The sequence below is a fragment of the Carettochelys insculpta genome, chromosome 19, assembly GCF_033958435.1.
Source record: "Carettochelys insculpta isolate YL-2023 chromosome 19, ASM3395843v1, whole genome shotgun sequence".
Lineage (NCBI taxonomy): Eukaryota > Metazoa > Chordata > Testudines > Carettochelyidae > Carettochelys > Carettochelys insculpta.
Genome location: NC_134155.1, coordinates 26449675 through 26476627, shown reverse-complemented (window position 1 = coordinate 26476627; position 26953 = coordinate 26449675). Strand labels below are relative to the sequence as shown.

Sequence of the window (26953 nt, the reverse complement as noted above, 5' to 3'; positions counted from 1 at the left end):
TTCTTCCTAATATCTGGGATGTAATGGGCGTAGCTGAGGAAATCAATCCAGGGTATCTTTGATTAAATCAGGGCCACTTACAGCCCAGGCTCAGATTTCTTAAGGCGAATCCAGTCAGCCACAAAAGTACCTCTGCCAGCTCCACTGGCCAGCCAGAAGCCACACGAGCAAACCCACAGATTTCCCAGCTGCTACAGCAGCCCAGACCAACCACCCCCAAACTTAGGTGAGAGGTTCTTAAACCTATTTCAGCAAATCCACACAGATTCTTCTGGGTCCCAAATGGTCCAGCCACAGCACCTAGTCAATATACACTTGGATCTTACCCAAAACAACACGCTTGCCAAATCCTTCAGATCTAAAGATTTATTAACAAAAAGAAAGAACAGGGTGAGAGAGGAGAATTGTTAAAGTGATACTTTGCATGCATCAGTTACAGCGATGGATGCAGCCAGTCATGTTCTATGCTGATTCTTGAAAGTCTCTGAAAGTCCAGCCCCAAAGGGGTAAGATTCCAGGTTACGTTGTCTTAGTGGAGAACTGGAGATCTGGCGAGTGGAGCCAGCGTGTGGGAACACAGATCCCTGGAACAGGAACCCGAACAAAGAACAAAAGATAAAAGACCCAGATGGACGCTGCTAGGTCCACTTTATAGTTTTTCCCTGTATGGGGAAAAAAAAAACCTTCTTCTTCCCCTCAGGCACTGGAAAGTCTGCATCACCTGACCCAGGTAGGCTGCTGTGGCAAAGTGCCATTGAATGAATGCTAGGAGACAGTCCCAACTTGCTTATATGTGTATTGGCCATCTACGTCTTTGTTTATAGTCCATTGCCCTGGCTGGAGTGGCAATCACTCCTCCCATTGTGTACTCTTGGCTCTGAATATTTCTAATATAACTACAGAGCTAAAAATCTATAACTTTACCTACAAATGTGGCACAGACATATAAGTAGCATACATAGATTCAGGGCATCATCAGCTTTCATTAGACACCTCACATGGTCCCCCTGGCATTATGTTTGGCACCGATAGATACACGGGCACATAAAATGGGACACTGGAGCTGGACTAGCAGAGGGCAGATCAGGGCAGGACAAGGGGCAGGGTGGAACTGGGGAACACTGGGGCTGGACTAGCAGAGGGCAGATCAGGGCAGGACAAGGGGCAGGGTGGAACTGGGGAACACTGGGGCTGGACTAGCAGAGGGCAGATCAGGGCAGGACAAGGGGCAGGGTGGAACTGGGGAACATTGGGGCTGGACTAGCTGGAGGTGTGTCAGGGCAGTGGTGAGGGGTGTGGTGGAACTGGGGGGCACTGGAGCTGGATGAGATGGGGGTATAGCAGAGCTGGAAAGAACCTTGAGACATCATCTAGTCCAGCCCCCAGCACTGGCACCTGTTATCTGGACCATCCCTGGTCCAGATGTTCTCCTAACCTGCTTTAAAAACCTCCAATGACAGAGGTTCCTCCACCTCCCTAGGCAACATATTCCAGTGCAGAACCTCCCTGCCAGTCAGGAAGTGCTTCCTAATATCTGGGGTAAACGTAGCCCTTGGGACTTACTGGTGTACCCTGCATGGTGCCCAGTGTCCTTGGCAAGGGGCTGGCTCTGGGCTCCTGGAAGGTATGGGGCCTTGGGTGGAGGAGTGGGGGCTGGGAGCCCAACCTTCAAAGCTGCCACCACGGCAGGCAGGAGCCCTGGGACTTCAGTGGCAATTTGAAGGATCTGGTGAAAACTGAAATAAAAAAGGCATTTAACACCTCAGGCACTGCTGCATTTTCTGTTACTGCCTTTCCTTCCACATCTGTTACTCGGCTTCCCTGTCCCTGCCGGTCTTCCTGCTTCTCATGCGTTTGTAAAATGCTTGCTGCTTACCCTTTGTATCCCTAGCTAGTTTAATCTGATTTTGTCTCTACCTGCTCATAGTGTTTGTTTAGATTCACCTTTTGCAATTTGACCTAGTTCCCACTTCCTGTATGACACTGCTTTGAGTTTTGGACCCTTGGAGAGCGCCTGGTTAAGTTGGGGTGGATCTTATCATCCTTCCTCTCTGTCCTAGCAGCAGGATGCTGTGCTCAAGGGCCCTTTGAAAAACCACCTCTTTTTTCCCTTGGTCTGGCTGCCAGTGGGCTCCTACCTGCCAAGGAAGTCTGCTAAAGTCTGCCTTCTTGAAGTCAGTTGTCTTCATTCTGCTATTTGTCTTCCTACCATTCTTTAGAGCTGTGAGTTCTGCCATTTCCCAGTTACCTTCACCCAAGTTGCCTTCCACCTTCAGATTCTCAGCTAGTAGGATCCCTGTTCCTCAGAATGAAATCCAGGGCAGCCACTCACCAGCCGCGTTCCCCTCTGTTGGTAATAGGAAGCTGTCTCTGGGCATCCCATGAGCCTGTTGGACAAGATGAGCTCTGCTGTGTTATTTTCCCAACAGGTGTCTGGGTAGTTGAAGCAACGAAGGGTCCTGTGGCACCTTATAGACTAACAGAAAAGTTTCAAGCATGAGCTTTCATGAGCACAGACTCACTTCATCAGATGCTGGTCTTGGAAATCTGCAGGGCCAGGGGTAAATAAGCCAGAGCAAGGCTGGGGATAACAAGGTTAGCTCAGTCAGCAAGGGTGAGGCTTACTACCAGCAGTTGATCTGGAGGTGTGAACACCAAGGGAGGGGAAGCTGCTTCTGTATTTAGCCCACTATTTGCAGTCTTTGTTTAAGCCAGAGCTGAGGGCGTTGAATTTGCAGATGAATTGTAGCTCAGAAATTTCTCTTTGGAGTCTGGTCCTGAAATTTCTTTGCTGTAGGATAGCTACTTTTAAGTCTGCTACTGTGTGACCTGGGAGATTGAAGTGCTCTCCTACGGGTTTTTGTATATGGCCATTTCTGATAGCTGATTTGTGTGCGTTTATTCTTTTACGTAGAGACTGTCCAGTTTGTCCGATGTATATAGCAGAGGGGCATTGCTGGCACATGATGCCATCACCATCTCCCATCACCACCCTGTCCTGTGCTTAGAACAATTTTGTTAGCTGTGCTTAGACAAGGCTTATCCGCCTCTCCTTCCAGGGTCGGCAGTCTGTAGTAAATCCCTCCCAAGGCTTCGCTCTTGGTTTCTACCCTTTTCTTTCCTTACTCCGAGACTTGCAGACAGGTCTGCCTCCCTCCTCTGTCTCAGTGCAAGTGCAGACCTCTCTGTTAGCCAGGGCAACTTCTCTCCCCATCCTTCATGCCTCTGCTTCCCAAACAGGCTGTATCCTTCTTGCCAAGCATGTGAGTGATCCGATGACGTCTCTGCAGTGCCAGGTTTGTTGTATCTGTGTTACTCATTAATGTTTGTTATTCTTCCTGTCCCCCGCGCAGACATGGGGGATGTTTGTTACATTTTCTCTATTCCCTTGGTTTCTGCTTTGGCCGTGCTGCAATTTCATATGTTCCCATTTTGGCTCTTCAGCCAAGTTTCCATGTTTTGGACTTTCCTGTGGGCTTTTGTCTCCTGCCCTGTTGGATGAGCCAGGGGTATAGAAGGACAATCCAGGGAACTATAGACCAGTCAGCCTTACCTCAGTCCCTGGGAAAATCGTGGAGGGGATCCTGAAGGAAACCATTTTGGAGTACTTGGAAGAGAGTAAAGTGATCAAAAGTAGCCAACATGGATTCACTAGGGGCAAGTCCTGCCTGACCAATCTGATTAGCTTCTACGACGAGGTAACAGGCTCTGTGGACATGGGGAAGTCAGTGGATGTGATATACCTTGACTTCAACAAAGCTTTTGATACAGTCTCCCACACCATTCTTGCTCATAAGTTAAGTAAGTACGGATTGGATAAAAGGACTAAAAGATGGATAGAAAACTGGCTTGGGTTGGGCCCAACGGGCAGTGGTCAATGGCTCAATATCTGGATGGCAGTCGGTTTCAAGCGGAGTGCCGCAAGGTTCGGTTCTGGGGCCGGTGTTATTCAACATCTTTATTAATGACCTGGATGAGGGACTAGGTTGCACTCTCAGCAAGTTTGCAGATAACACAAAGCTAGGGGGAGAGGTAGATATGTTGGAGGGTAGAGAGAGAATCCAGAGGGACCTGGGTATATTGGAGAATTGGGCCAAAAGAAATCTGATGCGGTTCAACAAGAAGTGTAGAGTCCTGCACCTGGGGCAGAAGAATCCCAAACATTGTTTTAGGCTGGGGACTGACTGGCTCAGCAGCAGTACAACAGAAAGGGACCTAGGGGTATGGTGGATGAAAGGCTGGATATGAGTAAACAGTGTGCCCTTGTAGCCAAGAAGGCTAACGGCATACTGGGGTGCATTAGGAGGAGCATTTTGAGCAGATCAAGAGAAGTGGTTGTTCCCCTCTTTTCGGCACTGGTGAGGCCACATCTGGAATATTGTGTCCAGTTTTGGGCCCCCTGGTATAAAAAGGATGTGGATTTGCTGGAGCAGGCTCAGCAGAGAGCAACAAAAATGATTAAGGGTCTGGAGCACAAGACCTATGAGGAGAGGCTGAGGGATTTGGGCTTGTTTAGTTTACAGAAGAGAAGACTGAGGGTTGATTTAATAGCAGCCTTCAACTTCCTGAAGGGGAGCTCTGAAGAGGAGGGTGAGAAACTGTTCTCAGTGGTGTCAGATGGCAGAACAAGGAGTAATGGTCAGAAGTTGAAGAGGGAAAGGTGTAGGTTAGATATTAGGAAAAACTACTTCACCAGGCGGGTGGTGAAGCACTGGAATGTGTTGCCTAGAGAGGTGGTGGATTCTCCATCCCTAGACGTTTTTAAGTCCCGGCTGGACAAGGTCCTGGCTGGGATGACTTAGTTGGGGTTGATCCTGCTTGAAGCAGGGGGCTGGACTAGATGACCTCCTGAGATCCCTTCCAGCCCTGTGATTCTGTGATCTACTTTAAAACCCCCTCACTAGGTTAGCCAGTCTGTGTCTAAAGATGCTGCTGTCCTTATGAGATAGATGCACCCCATCTCTTCTTCTCACAAGCAGACCTCATGGTTGAGGAAACCAAAGTGCCTGGTGCCACCATGTGGGCAGGAGTGAGGGGCATTGGGGCTGGACAAGCAGGGGACATGTCCGGGCAGGAGTGAGAGGCTCTGGGGCTAGATGAGTCGGAGGGTGTCAGGACAGGAACAAGGAGCATTGGCAGAGCGGAGGTCTCTGGGGCTGGACGAAGGGGCCACCTCAGTGCCGCAGTGGTTACTGGCAGAGCTGGCTGGGTACCCAGGCTGGTGTTATGCACTCTGCATTTCCAAGTGGGGAAATTAAAAAATCACGTTTCCCACTGCCTGGCTCCAGGGTGTCAAAGGGTCCCGTGGGCAGCTGCGAGAGCCATCTCCCATGGCCCTGTGCCCCTGGGGTGGGCTGCCCCAGCAGTACCAGTCATGCAGCACCCAACAACCAGCCTGGCATGCTGTCAGCTTTCAGAGTTGGGACAGCTGGGGCCTGTCCTTTGTCCAGTCCTTGGGAGCTGCAGGGCCCATAGCATCTTGCTGTGACCTTGTGAAAAGATGTGGCGCTTCCTTCAGCCCATGCCCTACACAGAGCAGGTCTGGCTTGACCGTGAGCCCCGCAGGCAGCGACCAGCTCTCCTCTATACTAGTGCCAAGCCGCTGCAGATTCTTTAACGAGCAAGTCTCCTGTGTGCTGGGTAAAGGCCCTGGCCGCTTCTCACCCTCAGCCTCAGGTTTGCAGGCCTGAGCCATTTGCCCACAGGGCTCAGAATACAAACACCTCTCCGGCTTCTTTCTCTGCAGGAAGGGGGCCTTGCCGAAGTCCCCTCTGGTTTCCTGCCCTGCATGGACCAGCTGAGTCCAGGGCTGTCTCCAGTCTCCAGCCCTTCGCAGTCTGTTCACATCACACGGACTGTGGTGCACCCAGGATCCCTGCTTGTCCCCAAGACGGAGCAGCTCTCCCCGCCGGCAGCCTGTGGTGAGCAGCATGGTGATTTCCAGAGAGTGCAGGCCCCAACAGGCGATGCAGGCGCAGCTGCCTTTAACGAGGGGGAAATCCACCCAGAGATGGCTCCCCCAGATGTAGGCTGCTGGTGCTGTCCCCAACCCCTGAGATCCTCCGGAAGGCCCCCTTCCCCTTGTTAACTCAATTGAGGGGGACAATGCAGAACAACAGAGACTAGGCAGGCAGGTGAGAAAACCAGAGAGGCTAGAAAAGCTACGGCACTGAGTCAGACCAGGGACACCACACCCGAGCCGGCCTTGCTGCCACGCTGCTGCCTCAGAGAGGCCAGACCCATGCGGACTTAATTGGCAGGGTTCTGGCAGGCAGCTCCCCACAGGCTCTGTGGGCAGTGCAGGCCCAGGCCCAGCCCCTGGGGGAGCTGGAGGAGTCATAATGCTGGAGCTACTCCGTCACCAGCAGAGCAAACCACTGCAGCCAGCTGGAATCTTCGGCTCAGTGTTTCTTCGGCAAAAAAGCGTCTTTCACCAGATGTAACAGCAACGAAGGGTCCTGTGGCACCTTATCGACTAACAGAAAAGTTTTGAACATGAGCTTTCGTGAGCACAGACTCACTTCTTCAGATGCTGGTCTTGGAAATCTTCAGGGTCAGGTATAAATAAGCCAGAGCAAGTGTGGGGATTATTCACCCTTGCTCTGGCTTATTTATACCTGGCCCTGCAGATTTCCAAGATCAGCATCTGATGAAGTGAGTCTGTGCTCACGAAAGCTCATGCTCAAAACTTTTCTGTTAGTCGATAAGGTGCCACAGGACCCTTCGTTGCTGTTACAGATCCAGACTAACACGACTACCCCTCCAATACTTTTCACCAGATGGAAAATGTTCAGCGTAACTCTTCATTCTGCTGCAAACATTCTCTTTTTACAATGGAAAAAAGAAGAAACCACCGTTTTTTCCAGCAAAAATGTCCATTTTGAGCTACAATTTTTGAATTTTTGTAAAAGGTATTTCTGTTTACTTTTCAGAACCCAAAAATGTTTGCCAGAAATGGTTTGAAGGTTTTTGGTTTGGTTTGGTTTTTGTTTTTTGCTGGAAAAATTTGAAAGAAGAAAATTCAAACAATTCAAAATTTCACAGGGAACATAACTGGCATTTTTGAGCAACTCTGAAATTGGTGGGAACCCCTGTCCCTTTCCTCCCTCTCCTGCTCTGTCCTCCCTGGGATCACTTGCACATGTAGGTCACCCTTTGCAGTGGGAGTAGACAGGAGCAATGGAGAGTGTGAGGGACATTGTTACTGGTTAGCGTCAGGGCGCGTGGTATCTCTCTTGGCTTGCTGCTGACCTGCCTGAGTGAAAGCACTGAGATCCTGTTGAGGGAAGTGCTCTGGAGGGCTGTTGGCATGTCAGAGAGAAGGCCTGTTGGGAGCCAAAAGCAGCCTGAGGAGATTTGGCAGAGGTCTGGCTAGAGGAATGGACTCTCTCTCTCTCACACACACAGAGGTGTTCAGTGAACCCAGGGGACACCACAGAGGGGACTGAATGACTCCTGTCTTTGGATGCTGTGTGTGAGCTTTGGGACTCGCTGCTGCAGGACGTTATGGAGGCCTGTGGCTTAGCGAGAGTCAGCAGTTCGGACTATGATCTGAGTGAAGCTAAGATCAGCAGGGACAGTGTCTGGGATCAGTGTCAATGTGCCATCATTCCCCTGCTTCACGGCACAGGCTGGTCTGCCACTGCATGGTCCGGAAGGAGCGCCTCCCCACGCTGAAACATTATGGGGCGCTGATGCCACCTCTGAAGCCCCTGGCATTCGCCAGTCTGTCCCCAGCTCTGCACTCATGCCTCTCAGCCAGCTCCAAGTGCCTGCCCCTCTTTCTCCATGCTGCAGTGGGGCAGGACCCTTCAGTCATTCAGACTGAGCCTACCCTGTGCATGAGGCTCGCAGGACCCTGCCTGGGCAGTCATGTGGTTCCACGCCCAGCTCCTGCAGGTCCAGGGGCTAGTTGGTGCTGCCCACTCAGCTCTTCCCCAAAGAGTCTCATTTTATTTTCCAGCCACTGACTGGCTGAAGCCTGGGCAAGTCTCCCCAGTGACATCTGGGGGGTTGGCTGCTGGGATCTCGCTGCATCTCTCCACCCCGAGCCGGAGCAAGCCGCCAGAGTCCAGCAAGGTACAGAAGAGTCCTCGGGGGACAGCTGCTCCCTGTGGGGTGTCTCCTGTTTGCCCACGCTCCAGGGGGGCACAGCTCCCTACCCCAACCCAGGGCTCCAGTCTGCCCTGCTTCCCAGCCCTTGCGGCGGGAGGAATGGCTCAGTGGTCTGAGCATTGGCCTGCTAAACCCACCGGTGTGAGTTCAGCCCTTGAGGGGGCAAAGAGATTTAAAAAAAAAACAAAGCAAAAAATCTGTCAGGGATGCTGCCAAGAGGGCAGGGGACTGGACTCAGTGACCTCCTGAGGTCCCTTCCTGCTCTATGAGATGTATATCTCCTTGGGCTGCCATTGCTGTGACCTGGGTGGGTTGGTGCTGGCCCTGGCTCAGAAGAGGGGTGCTGGGCCTAGGTCCCTGGCTGTGGGGTGCTTGACTCTGCCGCTGCCCCACAGCTGGAGAACCGCCGCATCACGCACATCTCCGCCGAACAGAAGAGACGCTTCAACATCAAGCTGGGCTTTGACACCCTGCACGGGCTGGTGAGCACCTTGAGCGCCCAGCCCTGCCTCAAGGTGAGTGCGTGTGGCATAAAGCACACATGGGCACGGAGGGCAGGATGGCAGCTTGCTGGGGACACCCAGTGCCCACAGCACCAAGCCTGTACTCGCCACGATGCCCCAGGCTGGCAGCAGGCACACCAGGCTCAGGCTGCATCAATCATTCAGTGCTGCCCTGCAGCCCTAGGTCCCCAGCCAACTGCCTCCTCAGCCCCTTTCCCTGGCTACTGGCTGTCCCACTGACCTGGAATGGGGCATTCTGCACTAGCCAACCAGCTGGGTCCTGCAGCCCCTGTAGGGGGCTGGGGAGGTTGTATCTCCCATAAAGCCCTGGCAGGCCCAGCTCCCCACTAGGGTGCTTCTTCCTCCTGGGAGGCAGAACAGTGGGAGGGGGGGCTTGAGGCAGCCCCCAGAAAACAGCCCTATTCAGCCCTCACATCTGGTCCCACAGGTCAGCAAGGCCACCACACTGCAGAAAACAGCAGAGTACATCTGCAAGCTGCAGCAGGAGAGGGCCGCCCTGCAGGACGAGGCGCAGCGGCTGCGGGGGCAGATCGAGGAGCTCAATGCTGCTATCAAGTAGGCTAGAGGAGAGGGGAGGGCAGTGTGCTGCCGAGGGTGACCACTCAGGAGGGCTCATGTCCTTTGCAGTGCTGACTTAGTCGCCCGCTATGGGGCAAAGGGGCACTGGGCTGCTGGCTGTTGAATGAGATGTTACATGTGCCCCAAGGATGGGGGTGCTGCCCACCCCTGCTGGCTGACATGTCCCCGAAGTGGGGCTTCCCCTAGACGACCATCAGCCCTGGAATTGCTAAGCCCTGGTGATCAGCTTGGCCACGCCTAGGCCATAGTGTCAGCCCGCCCCTCCTGCACAAGGCTGAGGCGTGGCAGGGGGCTGAGAGAGCCAGGTCCCAGGTGAGATGGTGACTGCTCTCCCCATTGCCAACCCCTTTGTGTGCGCCTGTCAGCCCAGCCAGCCAAACGCCTTCTTCTTGTGCCCCTGCAGCCTGTGCCAGCAGCAGCTACCTGCCACAGGGGTGCCCATCACCCGCCAGCGCTTCGACCAGATGCGCAACATGTTTGATGAGTACGTCCGCTCCTGCACACTGCAGAACTGGAAGTTCTGGGTTGTATCCTTTGGAGGCGGCCTCACCACCCCGCTGCTCCTGCCCGCCCTGTGAGGTCCCTGCAGCTTCTTGGGGTGCCAAGGAGTGCCAAAGATGGACACATTACAGCCCCATTCTCCTGTTACCTCGTGCAGGGAGATGCCAGGGCTGTGTTCCCCAGGCCTGCTAGGGGCTGGAGGCTGGGAAATGATTCTAGGTCCATGGTTTCTGTGCCTCTTCATGCTCCAACCCAGGGTGTATCTTACTCTGCTCTGCTAGGGAAAAGCAGACGCTCCTGGCTCGGATCATTTAGACAATAGCATGTGAAGGTTCTTCCAGCCACTCATGAGTTGTGTACAGGGTAACAGAGAATGTTGGTCTGTATTCTAACAAAACAAAAAAACGGTCATGTAACACTATATAGACGAACAACATAATTTATTCGGTGATGAGCTTTTGTGGGGCAGACCCACTTCTTCAGATCTGGATGTAACCCAGGTGCCGGAAGGAGTTGGCAGCAGCCAGGGCCAGGTTCAACACCTAGGGGTTCCTTTTCATCCATCTCACATAGAACCAGTCCAAGCCCCCATCCACTAGCCTGGGAAATTCACATAGCTCTGGGCACCTCGGAGAGGCAATGCTTCCCCACTCGCAAGCCCAGAGTCTGAGTGTAGAAAAGAAACTTGTAATGAAAGAGGCAGAAAAGTCACATGGCATTAGCTTGGGAAAATCCCACACCCAGAGTTCATAACCAATTCCCAAGTAACCATGGATTGAGCAGTACCCTTTGCGTCGCAGGCTCACCGTTCCAATACTGCAAGGATCCAATCCATGCACCCAAACTTTCTCCCTACCCGCTTCAAATGCCCCACTTACAACTCTGTGCAGTCCGTGCAGGCCCTGATGCATCACCCTGATGCATTCCCTCATTGAGCCTGAGGCAACGCCCCCTTTGTGCTGGTCTAGCATTCTGCTTGCTCCTGCCAGCCACCCCACCTGTCTGCTGTACTCTGCTGCCCATTTGTCTTATGGGTTTTGCTGCAGGCAAAACCCTGTGATTCCAGCTCCCTGTGGCTTCAGCTTATAGTGACAGTCAGCTCTGGGCCTAGGCACAGCATCCACCAAGGTGGAGTCTCACGAAATAACCAAGACCAGATTTCCAAGACCAGCTTCTGATGAAGTGAGTCTGTGCTCACGAAAGCTCATGCTCAGAACTTTTCTGTTAGTCTATAAGGTGCCACAGGACCCTTCGTTGCTGTTACAATTCTTACATTGTGACTTTACAACATGTTGTTTACAATAGACAAAACCTCATTGCTTCAACTGCTTCACCATCAGGCTTTGTTCACAAGGCATTACATGTGCACACCTTTGCATTTTCATGCCAGTGATCTCTAAAGGACACATTCCCCAAATCCTTCAGCACTACTGAGCTCCTGCTGGCACATTCCTTATGTGGAGATAGTCAGGGTGACACCTGCAAATCCCCCAGTCCCAGTCATGCACCTCAGAAATGTGCATCTCATACTGCTCAAAAGCCCATGGAGCAAGGTAAGCTCATCATGCCACAGCCTTGGTTAACCTGAGCAGAGAGTCCATAGTTACTTCAGTCAATACACAGTGGCTGGGGCAAAACATTCAAGCAAGTTTATTAACCAGAGAACGGGCGATTGTAAGTGATTTCAAGTGCTGAAAGCATAAAACCAGAGCTGGTTACAAAAGGAAATAAAGTGAGACAATTACAAGCTAAGTCCTAAGATTTACCAAGGCTGATAGTTCTAAAAGCAAAACTAGTTTGTCTCACCATTTCACAAAACAAAGCAGCCGAAATGTAGCACTTTGAAGACTAATAAAATGACTTATTTGGTGATGAGCTTTTGTGGGACAGACCCACTTCATCAGATCAATCTCATTTCCAATACAAACTGACAGTTATAAGTACAGAGGACGAAAACAAATAAATTTGCAATAAAAACTGAAAAATCAAATAGGATTGAAGGAAGGGGGTGAGAGGTGGGGGGATGTTAATTGTCCTGTCTGAGATAATTACAAGCAAAGGAAGGGAAGCAGTCCTTGTAGTTGATGTCTCTGTTCATACCACCTGTTAATGTGTCGAATTTGAATATGTACTCTAACTCAGAAATCTCTCACTCTAATCTGTTCTTAAATCTTCTATGTTCCAGGACACAACTTCTCAGGTCTTTAACAGAATGGCCCACTCCATTGAAGTGGTCACTGACCGGCTTATGTGTATTGAGTTTCTTGATGTCTGTTCTGTGTCCCTTTATTCTTTGGCAAAGATTTTGCCCAGTTTGTCCAATGTACATAGTGGCAGGGCATTGTCGGCACAAAATGGCATATATAATGTTGCTGGAAGTGCAGGAGAATGTGCCTTTGATCATGTAACTAAAATGGTTAGGTCCAGTGATGGTATCCCCAGAATAAACATGTGGACAAAGTTGGCAACAGGGTTTGTTGCAAGGAAAACACTTTCACCATTTCACAGGCTGCCTCCTCTCGGCCTACAACCTCCCCTCTTCCCCACACTTTAATGAGCTCTCTCTGTCTTCCAAACAAGCATACTTGCATGTGGTCAGGTGAGCAAGGAGAAGAAGGGGGAAGCTCTTGTGTCTTATCTTACACCCTCCTCCTCTCCATGAGGAACACCCCTGCCCACTGGGGTGCAGCCCATCTGTGTGTGAGAGCCAAAGCCCCTTTCAGGTGAAGTGTAGCCCTAGGTGAAATAAGTTTGTGGTGCACAAATTATGTTATTTTGAGGCATGTTATTTCGAACCCAAACTGCACTGCACCGGGGTCAAAATAAGTGCTTATTTTGAATTTCCTGCCAATTCTCATACGACAGGGGTTATCGCATGCAATACCACACTCAAAATAGCCCTCTATTCTGGGCATGGTGTTTGGCCACACGGTTTCTATTGTGCGATACAAATATATCCCAAAACAGAAACCATTAGCCCAAATGTCCTGCCGACACTATCTGTGTTTCTGCTGTGGGAAGCATCTTCAGGGATGATGTGCGAGGTCTTTGGTGACAGCCCTTTTGCTATTTCTGAGGGCTTATTCTGTGAGCGCACTCCAGACTCACAGCATGTTTCAGGAGCAAACTTACAGCAGACCCTGTGCCTGCAGCATAGATCCCCAGCTGCCGCAGAAGCAGCCAGAAGCCCTGGGCTAAGGGCTGCTGCCCACGGTGACCATAGAGCCCCTCAGGGGCTGGAGAGAGAGCATCTCTCAACCCCCCAGCTGATGGCCACCATGGAGGACCCGGCAATTTTGACGTTGTGGGACGCGGATCGTCTACACGGTCCCTACTTCGACGTTGAACCTCGAAGTAGGGCGCTATTCCTATCTCCTCATGAGGTTAGCGACTTCGATGTCTCGCCGCCTAACGTCGAAGTTAACTTCAAAATAGCGCCCGACGCGTGTAGACGCAACGGGCACTATTTCGAAGTTGGTGCCGCTACTTCGAAGTAGCGTGCATGTGTAGACGCAGCTGATACCTCACAAATCACATTGTGACCAGACTATGGCAGACCTGAAATGGTGAACATGGGCCCCCCACACTATTGGTATCCACACCCCTGGTGGACCCCGCTCCCTGGTGCTGGTTTCAGGACACCTGTCCTTGTTCCCAACAGGATGCTGTGGCTTGCAACAAAGCCCGCTGCCAGCTTTGTCCACATATCTATGCTGGCAATACCATCACTGGACCTAACCAGGTTATTCACAGAAACACGGGCACATTCTCATGTTCCTCAACTAAGATCATACATGCCATCATGTGCCAACAATGCCCAGATGCTTTGTATATTGGACAGACTTCAAATTCTCTCAGACAAAGAGTTAAAGGGCACAAAACAGACATCAAAACACTCTCTGATTTGCTCACCTTGATAATTTTTTACTGATTTGTCCACCTTGATTGCTGTTTTTAGTTCTCTGTGCCTTAAATATCGAGTCTGCTCTGGTCTGGCTCTGGTCTGAAGAAGTGGGTCTGTCCCACGAAAGCTCATCACCCAATAAATTATTTTGTTAGTCTTTACAGTGCTGCTTGACAGCTTTTCACTGTGGTAGTACATAGACTAGCATGGCTCCCACTCTGTTATTAAAATTGAAAAAGTCTGCCAGGCCTTTTAGCAGAACCAGTGCAAGAGCCATCCAGGTGGTAATGAAGCCATTTAACAGGTATTTTCCAACTCCTCACTTTCTAACTTTACTGTGTTAGTCAACAGGACTTTAGTTAAAAGTGCGTTTCACTAGTGTGTTGCTGAACAGAATAAAATCACATCTCTAAAAATTCATCCCCACCCCCACCCGCCATCAGGCACAGGGTCCCTAGTTTAGTAGTACTGCATAGGCTCCCTAAATCGTACGGATGGTCGTGCATGTGAGGGCCGGTCAGTCTGTTCTGCCTTATGAAGGGGAGTCCTTAACTGCTCTGTTCCCATCAGTTCAGCATCATCATCCGGCCCCTGTTTGAATCCTTCAATGGCATGGTCTCCACAACCAGCATGGACAGCCTCAGCCAGACATCACTTGCCTGGCTGGACCAGTACTGCTCCCTCCCAGCACTTCGGCCCAGTACGTAGCCCCACTTGGTCCTTGCTTCCCTGCAAAAAGTGGGGCTGACCCTGTCTGCCATTGGCTGCCAACCTGCAGCCCCAGCTGGTCATGCCTGAGCTGGGTGGGAGGCTGGCTCAGAGCCACGGTCAGGAGAACTATATTGGGATGGGGCTGCCCACATGCCAGGGGTGGAGGAGGGAGAGGAGGAAGGAGGAGGATGCTGTCTCAGGTGAGCGGCACTATCAGAGCCAGCTTGGGCTGCTCAAAACTGCTCCAGTAATGTTCTCCCCCACCAGCAAGGGATTTACTGCCCAGCTTAATTCAGCCTGGTTCTCCTGCTCCTGACTTTGGCCAGAGGGAAGTTCAGTCTCTATCCTACCCGGGGTTCAGTGGTAGGGACCTGCCATGCTGGGATGTGGTTCAGGGGGCAAGGTCAGGACTGGAAGGATGGGGAGATGGGAGGCTGGCTTCTTGGATGTAGACTCTCCTGGTGTGCAGCTTCAGTGCAGGGATGGCGATGGTTTGCTAGTCTCATACTGCAGGTAAAGGGAAAGCCTGCACACCGCAGACTTTGAAAGAGGAGCAAAACTTTTCACATCCCCCAGCTGGGCTGTGGAATTCTTAGCCACATCAGCTTCCCAAGGCCAAGCGTAACGGGATTCCATAAGGGATCAGACAAAGGTACAGAGAATAACTATGGGACAGGATTTACGCCCTGTCAGGGGTCAGCAAAACGCATACCTGGGGCAGGTTATGTCATAGCCGCCCATTAAATTGGCATTCTGGCACTATCCTGTGCAGCAGCTGGCTTGACCAGTGTGGAGCCTGGGCCATATGGCTGGACATAATGGTTCCTGTGCCCTGTGGTGAGCAAACAGGCTGCCTGAAGCAACTTAGAGCCAGTCGGACAGAGGGCACTTACTCATCCCGTTTGGTTTTGTCTCCACAGCTGTCCTGAGCTCTCTCCGCCAGCTGAGCATTTCCACTTCCATCCTGACTGATCCGGCCTGTGTACCTGAGCAGGCCACCCAAGCTGTGATGCGGACAGATCCCAGCAACAATGCCTCCTAGTTAGAAGGACGGCGCCCTTCACATCTGGTGAGATGGTCCATTTCTTCACAAATACCATGTGCCTTCACCAACAAGATGGGGGTGCAGTCTCAGTCTCATGAATACTGCACCCCCATCCCTGGGGTAGGAGGCTGTCGGCAAAAGGAAACAAACTGGGTGCTGCTGATGTCCAGAAGAGCCTTGCCTAGCAAAATCCTTTACCTGAAAATAGCACCATGCAAGACTACAGACTAAGGAAATGGTGGGAAATGCTGATGGTCCTGGAAAACCTGGTTCTTTCAGAACAACTTCCACAAGATGCTGCCCTCAAATGAAACCCCGGAGTGCTCTAATCTGAACGAGAGGCGGGGTAGCAAAGGCTGGTGACTCACCAAGTGGAAGCTGAGGAACGCTCCCAAATGTGAATGTGGATTGTTTAGGCAAACACTGAACATTGCCTGAGGCAGGGCTCTGTCATCGTGTACTCCCAGGGAACTAGGTGACACTAGTGAGAACACTAGCTCTTGGCTGCACTTTTCAAGTGACACGCTATGCTGATGACCAGCGAGAGCAGGGCCCCGTGGGGCTCAGAGGAGCTCAGGGTATCCGCTGAAAGGAGAGCACCTTCTCTAGCTCACTGCTCAGCTCGAGAGGCAGCAGTCACTGCCCATGGGAGGGAATCACTTGGCTGTCTCTGGCTCCTGAGGAGAGGGATTTGGGCCTTCTGTCTCCCTGAAGCTTCATCTTCCGGACCAAGCAATGGAACCTGGCACTGTATTCCCTGAGGCCCAGGGGTAGCAAGAGCACAAAAGCCACAGAAAAGCCCACCTCAGCAGCCAGATGCTTGTTCCTTGTTCCCCCACCTGTCCTTGGGACAGAAGTGCTGACGATGGAAGGAGCACATGAAGCGCTGTGTGATTGCATGGAAGATGCCCCGTGAGAAGGTCAGCATCTCTCACTGCCCATGCTTTCTCTTCACAAATATAGCTGCTTCTGTTTAGTACATGAGGTCCTAGGCTCTGGGCAACCATCTAGATCCTTTATGTGGTTCCTTTAGTCTCCAGGCCATTGTTAGTAACACCCATGTCCACACTAGGCCTCAGTGGTTACTCTGGCTGGTGAGTGTTAAATTCTAAGTAGTGGTTGTTCTGGTCACATCTCTGCTGGAATCTCCACCCCCCTTTTAGTGTGATTTGAACTCTGAACCTGGCTTCTGGAGTGAGAATACTGTACAAGCCAGAAGAAAACTCGTCCATCTTGTTGTGCTCATCTGAATAACTGGTTGGCTCAGTTGTCTCCTGCTGCATTGTGTTGCCTTTTCACTTCTTTTCCTGTTATATGTGTGAGCAATGTGTCTTCTTGTCTCTCATGTTTGGAACAGCAGCTCAAAGGCTGCTGCTGGGATTCCCCTTCATAGGTGCTTCCTAGGCAAATGTTCTCTATCTTTTAGTTTTGGGGCATTCTAGGATGCTGGAGTTTTCCCATCAATGTCATTTGATATCATGTTGCGGAAGGAATATACCCCTAGCAAGGGTTCCCCTGCTGTGTCCTTGGCTCTGTATGCAATAGCAGATCCTCTGTGATAAAGAGGCTTCTTCCTTCCTTTTGATGGTGTGTTTCTTCGGTTTTCCAGCATTTCTCACCCTGTTGCTGCCTCTAGAAAAACACATGGAACTGAGCAACAGGCTCCATGTCCTGAGCTCAGTGCATGAACAGGACTCCTGCTGCAAAAAGTCTGCAACAAAGGACTCCTTTCCCTGAACCCTTCCGTGATACTCATTTGTGTACTGAGTGGGCCACACTGTCAATGGATGGTTTGCAAGGGAGCAGTGCATAGAAGTCTTGCACCAGCTCCAGGCATATTTCAGGTGGTTATGACTATGCAGGTGTCTGCAGCTGCTGTGCCTGAATACAATCTCCTAGTCCAAGAGCTGTAGCTACAACCTGGGTAAGAAGCGGGGTAATGCTCCCGGTATGTAAGGTGTGACAGAATCACAAAAACAGGACAAAGTATCAACTACAATGAAGAAGAATAGCTCTGAGCACAGGCCATGGGTGGGGCAGTAGAATGGGGAAGTCACTCACCTGAGCAAAGCTATCTCCTCCAGTAGCAATGCACCCTCCCTCCTGGACTGTGTCTTTCCCTTCCCCATGGCCTCCTCCCCATGCTCATGAGACCCAGCCGGAGCCTACAGCACTCCCCTGGCCTGGCACTGCTGCCTGGAGGGTTGGTGTTCCCCCAGACAGTGCCCACAGCATCTCCTAAGAGCCATGGGAAGGTTTGCAGTTTTTATAGCAATCTGTGCGTACAGGGAAAAGCAGAAAACAGGAGGCAGTAAAGCAGCTCTGGTGGCCTGGGCTGACACGAGTGCGGCACTCTGGACGGGGTTTTCTGTTCCTGGTTTGATGGGTAGTCATCGCATCATTTCATGCCTCAGTTTCCCCACCACCTAAGGGCAGGGTGCTGTGCGGGATGGCGAGACGGGAGCGGGTGCATGCTACCAAGAGCCGCAGGGCAGCCTTCCCTAGGTCGGACAAGTGCAGTCTCCCCGCCGGACAGACGGGGGACCCGCCCAGGGTCACACAGACACCCGCAGCGGAGGTGGGATCCGACCCGGGATCTCCAGCCTTCGCTCCGCCCTGTTCCTCGCGTCTGCCCATTGCCTCCAAGGCGCATGCGCAGATGGCAGGGCAGTGCGGCACAGCCCGCCCCTCCGCCAGGGGCCGCTTTACAAGGACTGTCAGACTGAGCGGCACCTTCCAGAGCATCCCCGCGCATGCGTCAAGATGACGCTTCTTCCCGTGCGCAGGCGAGTTTCCGCCCCTTGAAGCTGAACGCCACGGAGGCGTGCGCGTCCCCGCCGCGTCGTGCTCGGCCCCGCGCGCTGAGGTGGCGGCGGGAAGATGGAGGTGGCGGCGTTGATCGGCGTCTCGGTGCTGCTGGGGGCCCTGGTCCTGCTGCTGCTGGCGGCGCTGGGCCGGGGCGCGCCGCGGGGGCCGGGCGCCGGGGAGCCGGCCGGTAAGCGGGGCGGGGCCGGGCCGGGCCGGTGGGCGCCTCCCTGGCGCGATGAGGCCCCGGCTGCGCGTTCCCAGAGCCCCGCGGCGTCGCAGCGCGGCGGCCCCGAGCCGGTGTTGCTCCGCGGAGCGCGGCACTAGCGCAGCTGCCTGGAGCCTGTCGCGGCTGCCGCGGGCCCCGCAGCCCCGAGAGCGTGGAGCGCGCCGGGGGCAGCTCCTCGGCTTTGGCGAGCGGTCCCGGGGAGCGCGCCGGGGAGCAGCCAGGCCTGCGACTGGGGGGTGAGGGGGGCATTTGGTCCTGGGCCCAGCGCTCCCCGCGCGCGGAGCACTCGGGCCGCTGCCCGGGAGACATCCCGGCGCTGACTGGCTGCCGTGCGCGCCTCTGTGCGTGGTGCGCGTCCCCGCACACGTGGTGCGCAGAAGAAAGTTTATTCTGCCCCTTATGAAAAACTACGGCAGTTCCTCGAGTTATGCCGGGGTCGTGCCCCCCCCCCCACTCTCGCATAACTCCAGTATCGCACAAGTCGGGGGCGGCTCTTTCCCCCCCGTGGAATACATGTTGTGCAGCTGGGGAAGCAGCAGGAGCGCCTGGAGCTCCTTTTGAAAGGTGAGCCCCAGCCTTCAGGGGCACAGCTGGGGAGGGTTAAGCCTGGAGGTTGGTTACAGGTGTGGGAGGAGAAGGGGAGTTAAGCCTGGGGTGGGATAGGGCTGTGGGGCGGGGGGGCAAAGGGGTGGCGAGCCAGGGCTACATGGCCCTGTGGAGGATTGAGCAGGAGATGGGGGTGAGCCAGAGCTGCGTCATGGGGGGAGTGAACTGGGGCCACGCAGGGGAGCAGAAGCTTGAGTTGCGTTCAACTTGTGTTGATGTGAGTTAAGCACAACTCAAAACTGCACATTTCAAGGGTTTGTGGTACAGGGAGCATGGCCAGGGCCCTTTTGTAACGCTCTGGAAGTGCTGCTCTGAGTGTCTCGGAGGGCCTGGTAGGTGTAGGGTGGGGAGAGGTGCCAGTGCTGCCTGGAGCAGGGCACTAAGGGCTGACTGCCTTCAGTTCCGCCACAGGCTCTGCCCCTCCCCGGGGGTTTAAAGCAGGGCCCACCATACCTTGCCCACAGGGGCTATCAGCTCTGCTGGTGCAGGCTAGGGGGTGAGTGCTGAGAGGGACTTTGGTTGAAGGAGGGGATTATGACATGGTGCAGGGGCCAGGAGTGCAAGAGAGCATTCTGGTCTGGGGGAGAAGTGTAGGAGGAGGTGCAGGGTAGATCTTGCTCACTGATGCCTCATTATAAAAGGCATCATGTGCAGATGTTTGAGCTCTCTGCGGTATCTTGGCACTGCATCTCTGCTTTCTCCTGATTCATTTTTATAACTACCTTTCCTAGAGTCCCCAGAATACATTTTTGCTGGTACCAGCTAGATTCTTTTTCTTTAAGAGTGAAAGTTTGCCAGGAACTGATGATGACTGAGCATCCAGCTACAGGGAGAGCCACATCTGCTGGCCAGGATGTCAGTGCTTTATTCCATTGTGAGACAAGTCTGTTTCTGGGGTCTGGGTCCTGAGGTTATTGAATATTGTCTATCTACATAATCTGGAATGTAGTAAGCCACCTTGATGTAGCTTTACTCTTCTGCTTGTGGAGCAGAATAAGGTACCAGACATGCCTGAATTAAACCCTCCTTTTAATTACCCCTTGGACCAAGGTGACTCTTAGGGTATGTCTTCACTACAGAGAAGATTGACACTACTGTATTCAATCTTCAGGAGTTCAATTTAGCATGTCCAGTAAAGATATGGTAATTGAATTCACCTGGTGCCCCCATCAGCCCCTCTTCTCCTGCTCCTTGTGAGGCATGAGGGAAGTTGATGGGAGCATTTGCAATGGAGGCAGCGTGAAAGTTCAAACTGAGGCACATGGATTCCAGTTACATTAATTGGATATGCTGGAGTTGCATATCTTAATTTGACCTTTCCCTTTAGTGTAGGCCTGATTTTAAGAATAGTGGAGTGTGTTTAATTTGCTAACATCACCTTATTTTCTTTACCTCTGAAGAGTAAGCCTGTTTTGTGTTCTTTCTTCAGTAAATACTGTGTCAAGACTCACCTCGCTTCTGGGCCTCTGTTTAGTCCACTATCCCACAGCCAGGATACCATTGCCCTTCTTGAGACTGGGAGGGGGGAGATGGTGGTCTGGGGGGGAACCTGGGCCCCACCCACTCATTCCAGGTTCTGGCCTAAGGCCCCTATGTGGCTGCTAGTGGTGGGGAAGGGCTCCCCTCATTATGAACGCCGCAGCTCTTCCCTGGGCCACTTCCCCAGACAATTCCTCACCACCCCCATACCTCTTCCAGGTAGTGGCAGTGACAGCTGTAGCAGTATGTTCTCCTTCCTGGCTTGGCTCCTCCTATGTGATCAGTCTGCTTGGCCTCCTGGGCAGGGCCTTATCCCCTTGTGGCTGAGCACTCCTCTCCTCCTCTGGTGCCTCCAGGAAAAACTCCTTTTGCTTCTGTGTCGTCGTCGTCATCATCATCTCGCTCCCCCTGTCCTACTGGGGAAAGGGTTCTTTTAAAAGCAGGCTTAAGTGGGACCAGTTGGCCCCGGGGTGGCTTACTCCCAAGCTGCTCATGCTTTGCTTGTTTGCCAGCCCTGCTTTTCCTTCTTGTTCTCACCCCCTCCCAGCCTTACCTTGTCACAATACACTCTGCTCTTGTTGCTTAGTGCAAGAACTGGTCTGCCTTAGTGACCAGGATAGGAAGAGACCAGTAGATTCACCGGTATAGTTTTGGTTTGGGTAGAAACCCAAGTGCCTTTTTTTCATACTGTATATGGTTGTGAGCATAGGATGACTGGTGGAATTCTGATGATCTGAAGAATTCTTCATGATCTGAAGAAGTGGGTCTGTCCCACAAAAACTCATCACCTAGTAAATTATTTTGTTAGTCCTTAAAGTGCTACATGACTTTTTTTTTGTTTGGATAGAATACAGACAAACACAGCTATCTCTCTGTCATTATACAATAACATTGTGTATTAACTCATGAGAATAATTTTCAGTTTTATGTTTCTAGCAATATGTGGTGCAAGCAATTGCTTCTTATGTTTATAAGAAAGCTTTCATACAAGGCAGAGTATGTTATGAGAACACACCCTTCACAGGAATAACTGATTTACTTCCCTTTAATGTGAGAATATCTTTTTAGAGGCTTGTTAGCCGATGGCCAAGGATGTTTGGTGAGGTGCCAGCTATGCCCGTTTATACCATCCGTGACTTTAACCGCTAGGACGCACTGTCCCTTTGCGGCGGGCAGCCCGGGCTAGGCTGACGGATGCCCCAAGGTCCTAAACACCCGTGACTTTAACTGCTAGAGCTCAGAGCCCCTTCGCAGTGTGCAGTCAGGATTGACTGACAGGCGCCCCAAGAGTTTGCCCCGTGGAGGCGGCACAACTCAACGCTAGGCTCTTAGTACTCTCACCTAATGGCCAGGCTTTATAGCCAAAACGGCTGAGGTTCTTTAATTGTGTTGGCTGCTTTACAGTAAACCAGAGAAACAAGTCAGGCTTATGCACAAACGGTTACCAAAATTTATTAAACTAGATTCTAATCAGGTGGTTACAAAATTGCTAGTGCCTACTTATTTAAATATATAGATGTTACACACACAAACAAGTTACAAAACTGAAGCCACTATCCCAAAGAAAGAAAACAAAGTTTTGAGCTCTATTTCAAAATATGTGTACACTAAAGATAGGAGATCAGGTGTGGGTGCTTCTTACCCTCCTTGCATCTCTCGATTCCAGCGGTGCCAAGCCAGGATCGGTCACTCAGTTCCGCGGAAAGACGAATAAGGGACAAGGCTTAGGGACCCTTTTAGCTGCAGAAGCCTTGGGAGGCTGTCGCTTATCTGACCAGCAGATAGATAGTGAAAAGCACTCAAAAATCATGGTGCTGTAGGTCCCATACTTATACCTCTGTACTCCTTTATTCTCTTTCTCCTTTCTTATGCCAAATTGGGGCTGGTCTGTCTGGGTGACGCCAGCTCTCGCAAGAGTAGTTTACACTTGCAAGGGAGAGAAACAATAAGTTTCGACTACTGGACATTCCTTTTATTAGGGTAAGTATTTTCCCACCTAGGATGTTGGTGTGTGTGCATCACGTTATTTAGTAGGGGCTAAGAGCCATGTCTGTCACAGCTTCTCTGTCTGCTGTGAGCCTAATCGTTGTATATGTTCCCAGAGGCACACTGTAGCAGCACACCTGTGCTTCTCACAGCTTCAAAGGCTGTGCTGGAATTTATGTTAAGTGCCCTGTTGTTTTGGCTCCCTTGTGTTCCCAGCAATGCTGGTCTGAGAGGGGGCTGGCTGTCTGGCTACAAGGCTATCCAAGCCATCTATCAGGTGACAGTTTCTTAGCAAAGAGGAGGGAGGAGGTTTTCTACAGAATGTCGTATCACCAGAACTGCTTCATAATTTTTCTATGTTCTAGTGCACATGGTGGCTCTGGCTTATTGAATTTGTTGGTGTCTTTGCTTCCTCATGAGGTACAGATGTCAGGAAATCAGTTTATGCTTCTTCTCTTGTTTTTTCTAGACCAGAAAGTAAATGGGGAAGCAGTAAGTAAGACATTGGGACCAAAGAAACAGAAGCAGCATCAACGAAGCCGCAAGGATAAGCCTCAGCAACATGACTTCTCACACCCACTCCTAGCTGCTGCTCTCAAGGTAACTGGCGTATCAGTTGGTGAACATCAGCACCTGTATTTTTTTGGCCTGGTAACAGACATGGACTAATCATGATGCATGGGAACAGGTACAAACAGATTTCTATGCTTCTGCTCACACCTGCTTAGAGATTTGCTGTCCAAATATGATACCCATGTTCCCAACCCTCTAAGTAATGGTTGGAGACTTAGAAGCAGTGCACATTTTCTTTCTTTCTTGCTCTCTTACATTACGGGACAGCAGCTGTGGCCAGTTGGCCCTTCAGCAGGCCATGGCAGTCTGGGATGGAGCAGGCAGATTACCTGTTCCATTCATCACACAAAAAGCTGGTGCTGATCATGTAGGCTTTCCACAGGGTCACAGTGGGAGCGTAACCTGCCTCGACTTCAGCAGCAATGGAAAGTATTTGGTGTCCTGTGCTGATGACCGCACGGTCCGGATCTGGAGCACCAAGGACTTCCTGGAGCGTGAGCACCGCTGCATGAGAGCCAATGTGGAACTGGACCATGCCACACTGGTCCGCTTCAGCCCAGATTCCAGGTGTGAGGTGGCTGTAGTGGTGGGGCTGCAAGAATCAAAACAGGAGACTTTTCCTAACTTGGCAGGATAGCCATTCTTATTACTGAGGCGGGAGCAAGATCTTCTCCACCATGTTCTGTCCCTGAAGATTTATTAGTAATTAGATCTTTGCTGATTGCTCTAAGTAATTATATTCCCTCACCTGAAAATTTGTTCCTCTTCTCACAGGGTTTAGTGAGTTCAAAATTGTCCTGTTCCTACTCCTGCAGTCTCTCCATGTCCCAGAGACTGGGTTCTGACTTCAGCATCTTCCTTCCTCTCCCAACCATCCAGGCCTGGCAACAGGAAAATGGACTTAACTAGGAAGCTAACTGTGCAGGTTGGCAAACAGCAGCACTTCCCAGGCACCTCAGGCCTGTGCTGTGAGCAGACCTGTTCTTAGCAGGTTAACATCATGCAAGGCGCAAATGCTTCTGGAGTCTTTAGCTCCTCAGAGCCATGGCTCCAGGCCCTATTTTGCTGAGTGTGGTACAAACAGAACAAAAAGACAGCCTTTGCCTCAAGGGACTTACAATCTAAGTGCAAGATGAGACCCCAGATGTACTCCCATCTGTCTGTACCGAAAGAAACAGTATTGGTCAACAGAGTCTGTGGTCTTTAAGAAAACTGGCTAAACCCCTTAACTTCAGTAATGACTCCAGAAGCTGCCATCTTTCCTAGGTTGTGCTGTAACCTTCTACCTCATTAGTTTGCATCCAGTACCAAGGATAGGGATCAAAAGTTCTCTTCTGGCTGTATGGAGTGAGTTGGGGTCTTGGTGTAATATCCAGTGGACAGGTGCCTGCACCACCAAAGCAACCATGAGCATGGCCACTAGATGTCACACTTGTTGGCATTCTCAGAAATAACAAAGGGAGAATGAGCTATGGAACCCCTTTGTTTCTGAGAATAGGCATCTTTGGGTCAGAGCTGTAGTGAGGAAGCTTGTACTGCTGCTGCCCATGTTCTACCTACTGTGGGGCCAATTGGGGGATTCAGTCATCAGAGCTGCCATATGGGACCTCTGACTGGTGCTAAATTCCATGCAAAGAGCTACACTCAGATCATTGCAAAGGGGAGACAGGCTAGGAAAACTCAAAGCAGGCTCCTGGATTGGTTGCCTCTAGCCATCCAGCTTTATCCCTTGCATTCTAGCTAGGTGCACAAAAATAGGCTTCATGTGAGATGAGCATGCCTACATGTGGCCTGAGACATTGGTTGCAGTGATTTGTTCATTATGGTGACTATAGAAAATGACTTCCTTCCTTCATTCAGAGCTTTCATCACCTGGCTGGCAAATGGAGAGACCATTCGTGTCTTTAAAATGACCAAGAAGGAGGATGGCAACTTTACTTTTACTGCAGTCCCTGAAGACTTCCCAAAGAAGCACAAAGCCCCCATCATCAACATCGGAATTGCCGAGACAGGTACAGAGACAGGGTTGTCCCCCTTTTGGCTTTTGAGCCATTTTCTTGAACTTTCTGAAGAGCAGCAGCTGCTGGTTTGAACACACCTGGGATCTAATTCCAGTTCAGTAACAATTTGAGTGACCTTCAAGAAATCACTTACCTCTTCTGCCTCTATTTCTCATGGGTTGAATATGTCTATTTAGTGTTCACAAGGAGCTCTTCCTGTAAAAGACAGTGATGCTCACATTTACTTCCCAATGCATGTGTTCTCCCTTCTTGACTCTTCAGACATTCTGCTTGCAAAGAGGTCTGCTCGTGGTACTGTACACACCCACAGATGACCCACTATCTGATCCACAGATTTTGTTTGTGTACATGGCAGTTTAAATCTAGTAGTAGGGCTCCTAGCTAACCTGCTTGAGAGAATCCTGGTCTTGAACATCTGCACTGTGTTTTAACTCTAATTTAAGGATTTTCTGGCCCACATTGAAACCTAGGATTCTGGTGTCCATCTAAGTCAAAGTAACCCTCTCCCATTGTGTCTACCAATACTCTTGCTTTATGAATAAGTTTCTGTGTGGGAAAACTCTACTGCCCACCTTGTTTCCTAACTCTGACATGCACACATGTTATCAGTGGGACTCCATTGTCATAAGGTGCACAAGTGCATAAGCTGCACAAGTGGGTCCTTTGGTGGCTGAGTCACACTGGCAGGATGATTAGCACATCAGTCTCCAGGGTTGTCAAACATTAAAATGAAACTTAGCAATTCTTAAATTTTTAAAATGGGATGTTCAGTGAAGGCTTTTTGTTTGGTTGATTTATTCATGTATTTGTTTTGAACTTTGACATAACGTAGATTTTGGAGGACGAACACCTGCCAGTGTTTCTCACTTATGCTGCTGGCTGCAGAGGTGAAGTGTAGCCCCAGGGGTTGGAGTGCAGTGTACTCCAGCACCCCTCCTGGATCCCGTATCTGTGCTCCCAGCACACCCCCAGAAGATAGAGCTAAGAGATTCCTGGGAGGCTGTAGGAAAGTTTGGGACTGGTTCTGACTCATAACATTCGCAGTGCCACTGGGTGCTCTGCACATGCAGCCGCAGGGGGTGGCTTCTTGTGTCCATGCTGCAGTGCACAGATCCAAGTTAAATTAACCCTGGGCAGAGAGCAGAGTGGCACCAAGCACTACAGGAAGAGGGGGAGCATGGCTGCGGGAGGAAGATCCCTCAGCATTTTGGCCATTCAGAGCCATCTACTCCCTGATCAGCAGCAAGGGGAGGCTGGAGTCACCACGACAGGAGGCTACAAAGAGGTGTTGGTACTGGTTCCCATTCACTGTGTTGGGAAACTGTGGTACCCAAATGAGTCAGATGTTGGGTAGAATGTGGACTCTTCAATTCAGTTCAACAAAACTTTACTCAGTGTGCACAAAGGGAGAGAGAGAGCACCTGGTACGAAATCAGCCAGAGCTCCTGGAGAGAGGAGCTACCCCTCCAAGATTTTATAGCACATGGTAGTTATATAACATGAACCTTTAGCCAATCGTATCACATTTCCACACATGCATGTACTTTTCCACTTCACATTGAGCTCCCCCTCGCCTGGGCCTCTTTGTAGAATGTTTCTGTAAGGTTGGGGGGCGGGGGGTACGACACAGCATTCTTCCTTGTGCATAAACACATTTAAATTCACACCGTGCTTAGAAAGAACACAAGCAAACCCTTCACCTGCCTCCCCAACTCATGTTGCTGGGTGTCCTGCAGGAAGGGTAAGTGGCCAGGATGTTGCAGTTCATCCCTCCCCTCAGCCATGCTGAGCTAGGAGCTGTGCTATACTCAGTCACTTCTCTCCTCCCTGCCCATCCTGAAGCTATGTATGCACAGGTGCCTGGGTGTGTTCTTC

General features: G+C 51.3%; 2 protein-coding genes and 1 long non-coding RNA gene across 5 annotated transcripts in view; 2 read left to right on the top strand and 1 right to left on the bottom strand.

The window, feature by feature from the left end:
* MLXIPL (MLX interacting protein like) overlaps positions 1–16936 on the top strand; it is a 63564-nt gene extending 46628 nt beyond the window's left edge. The window contains exons 11-17 of the mRNA XM_075014137.1: positions 5747–5921; positions 7964–8079; positions 8511–8630; positions 9067–9194; positions 9622–9745; positions 14194–14323; positions 15255–16936. Coding sequence (XP_074870238.1) covers positions 5747–5921; positions 7964–8079; positions 8511–8630; positions 9067–9194; positions 9622–9745; positions 14194–14323; positions 15255–15376 — 915 coding nt within the window. The 3' untranslated portion in view covers positions 15377–16936. The remainder of the gene's footprint in view (positions 1–5746; positions 5922–7963; positions 8080–8510; positions 8631–9066; positions 9195–9621; positions 9746–14193; positions 14324–15254) is intronic.
* Positions 16937–18215: 1279 nt separating this feature from the next.
* Positions 18216–26953, top strand: part of TBL2 (transducin beta like 2) — a 17831-nt gene continuing 9093 nt past the window's right edge. Inside the window, exons 1-4 of one of the 3 annotated variants that reach the window (XM_075013288.1) lie at positions 18216–18374; positions 22954–23084; positions 23440–23624; positions 24918–25069. In XM_075013288.1, the coding sequence (XP_074869389.1) occupies positions 18260–18374; positions 22954–23084; positions 23440–23624; positions 24918–25069 (583 nt within the window). In that variant the 5' untranslated portion in view covers positions 18216–18259. Of the gene's footprint in view, positions 18375–22953; positions 23085–23439; positions 23625–23852; positions 23983–24917; positions 25070–26953 lie in introns of those variants that run through there. The other 2 variants (XM_075013290.1, XM_075013289.1) reach the window with 2 other exon arrangements.
* LOC142022936 (uncharacterized) overlaps positions 23809–26953 on the bottom strand; it is a 22615-nt gene continuing 19470 nt past the window's right edge. The window contains exons 2-3 of the long non-coding RNA XR_012648082.1: positions 25212–25273; positions 23809–23938 (exon numbers count right to left, since the gene is read on the bottom strand). This is a non-coding gene — a long non-coding RNA (uncharacterized LOC142022936). The remainder of the gene's footprint in view (positions 23939–25211; positions 25274–26953) is intronic.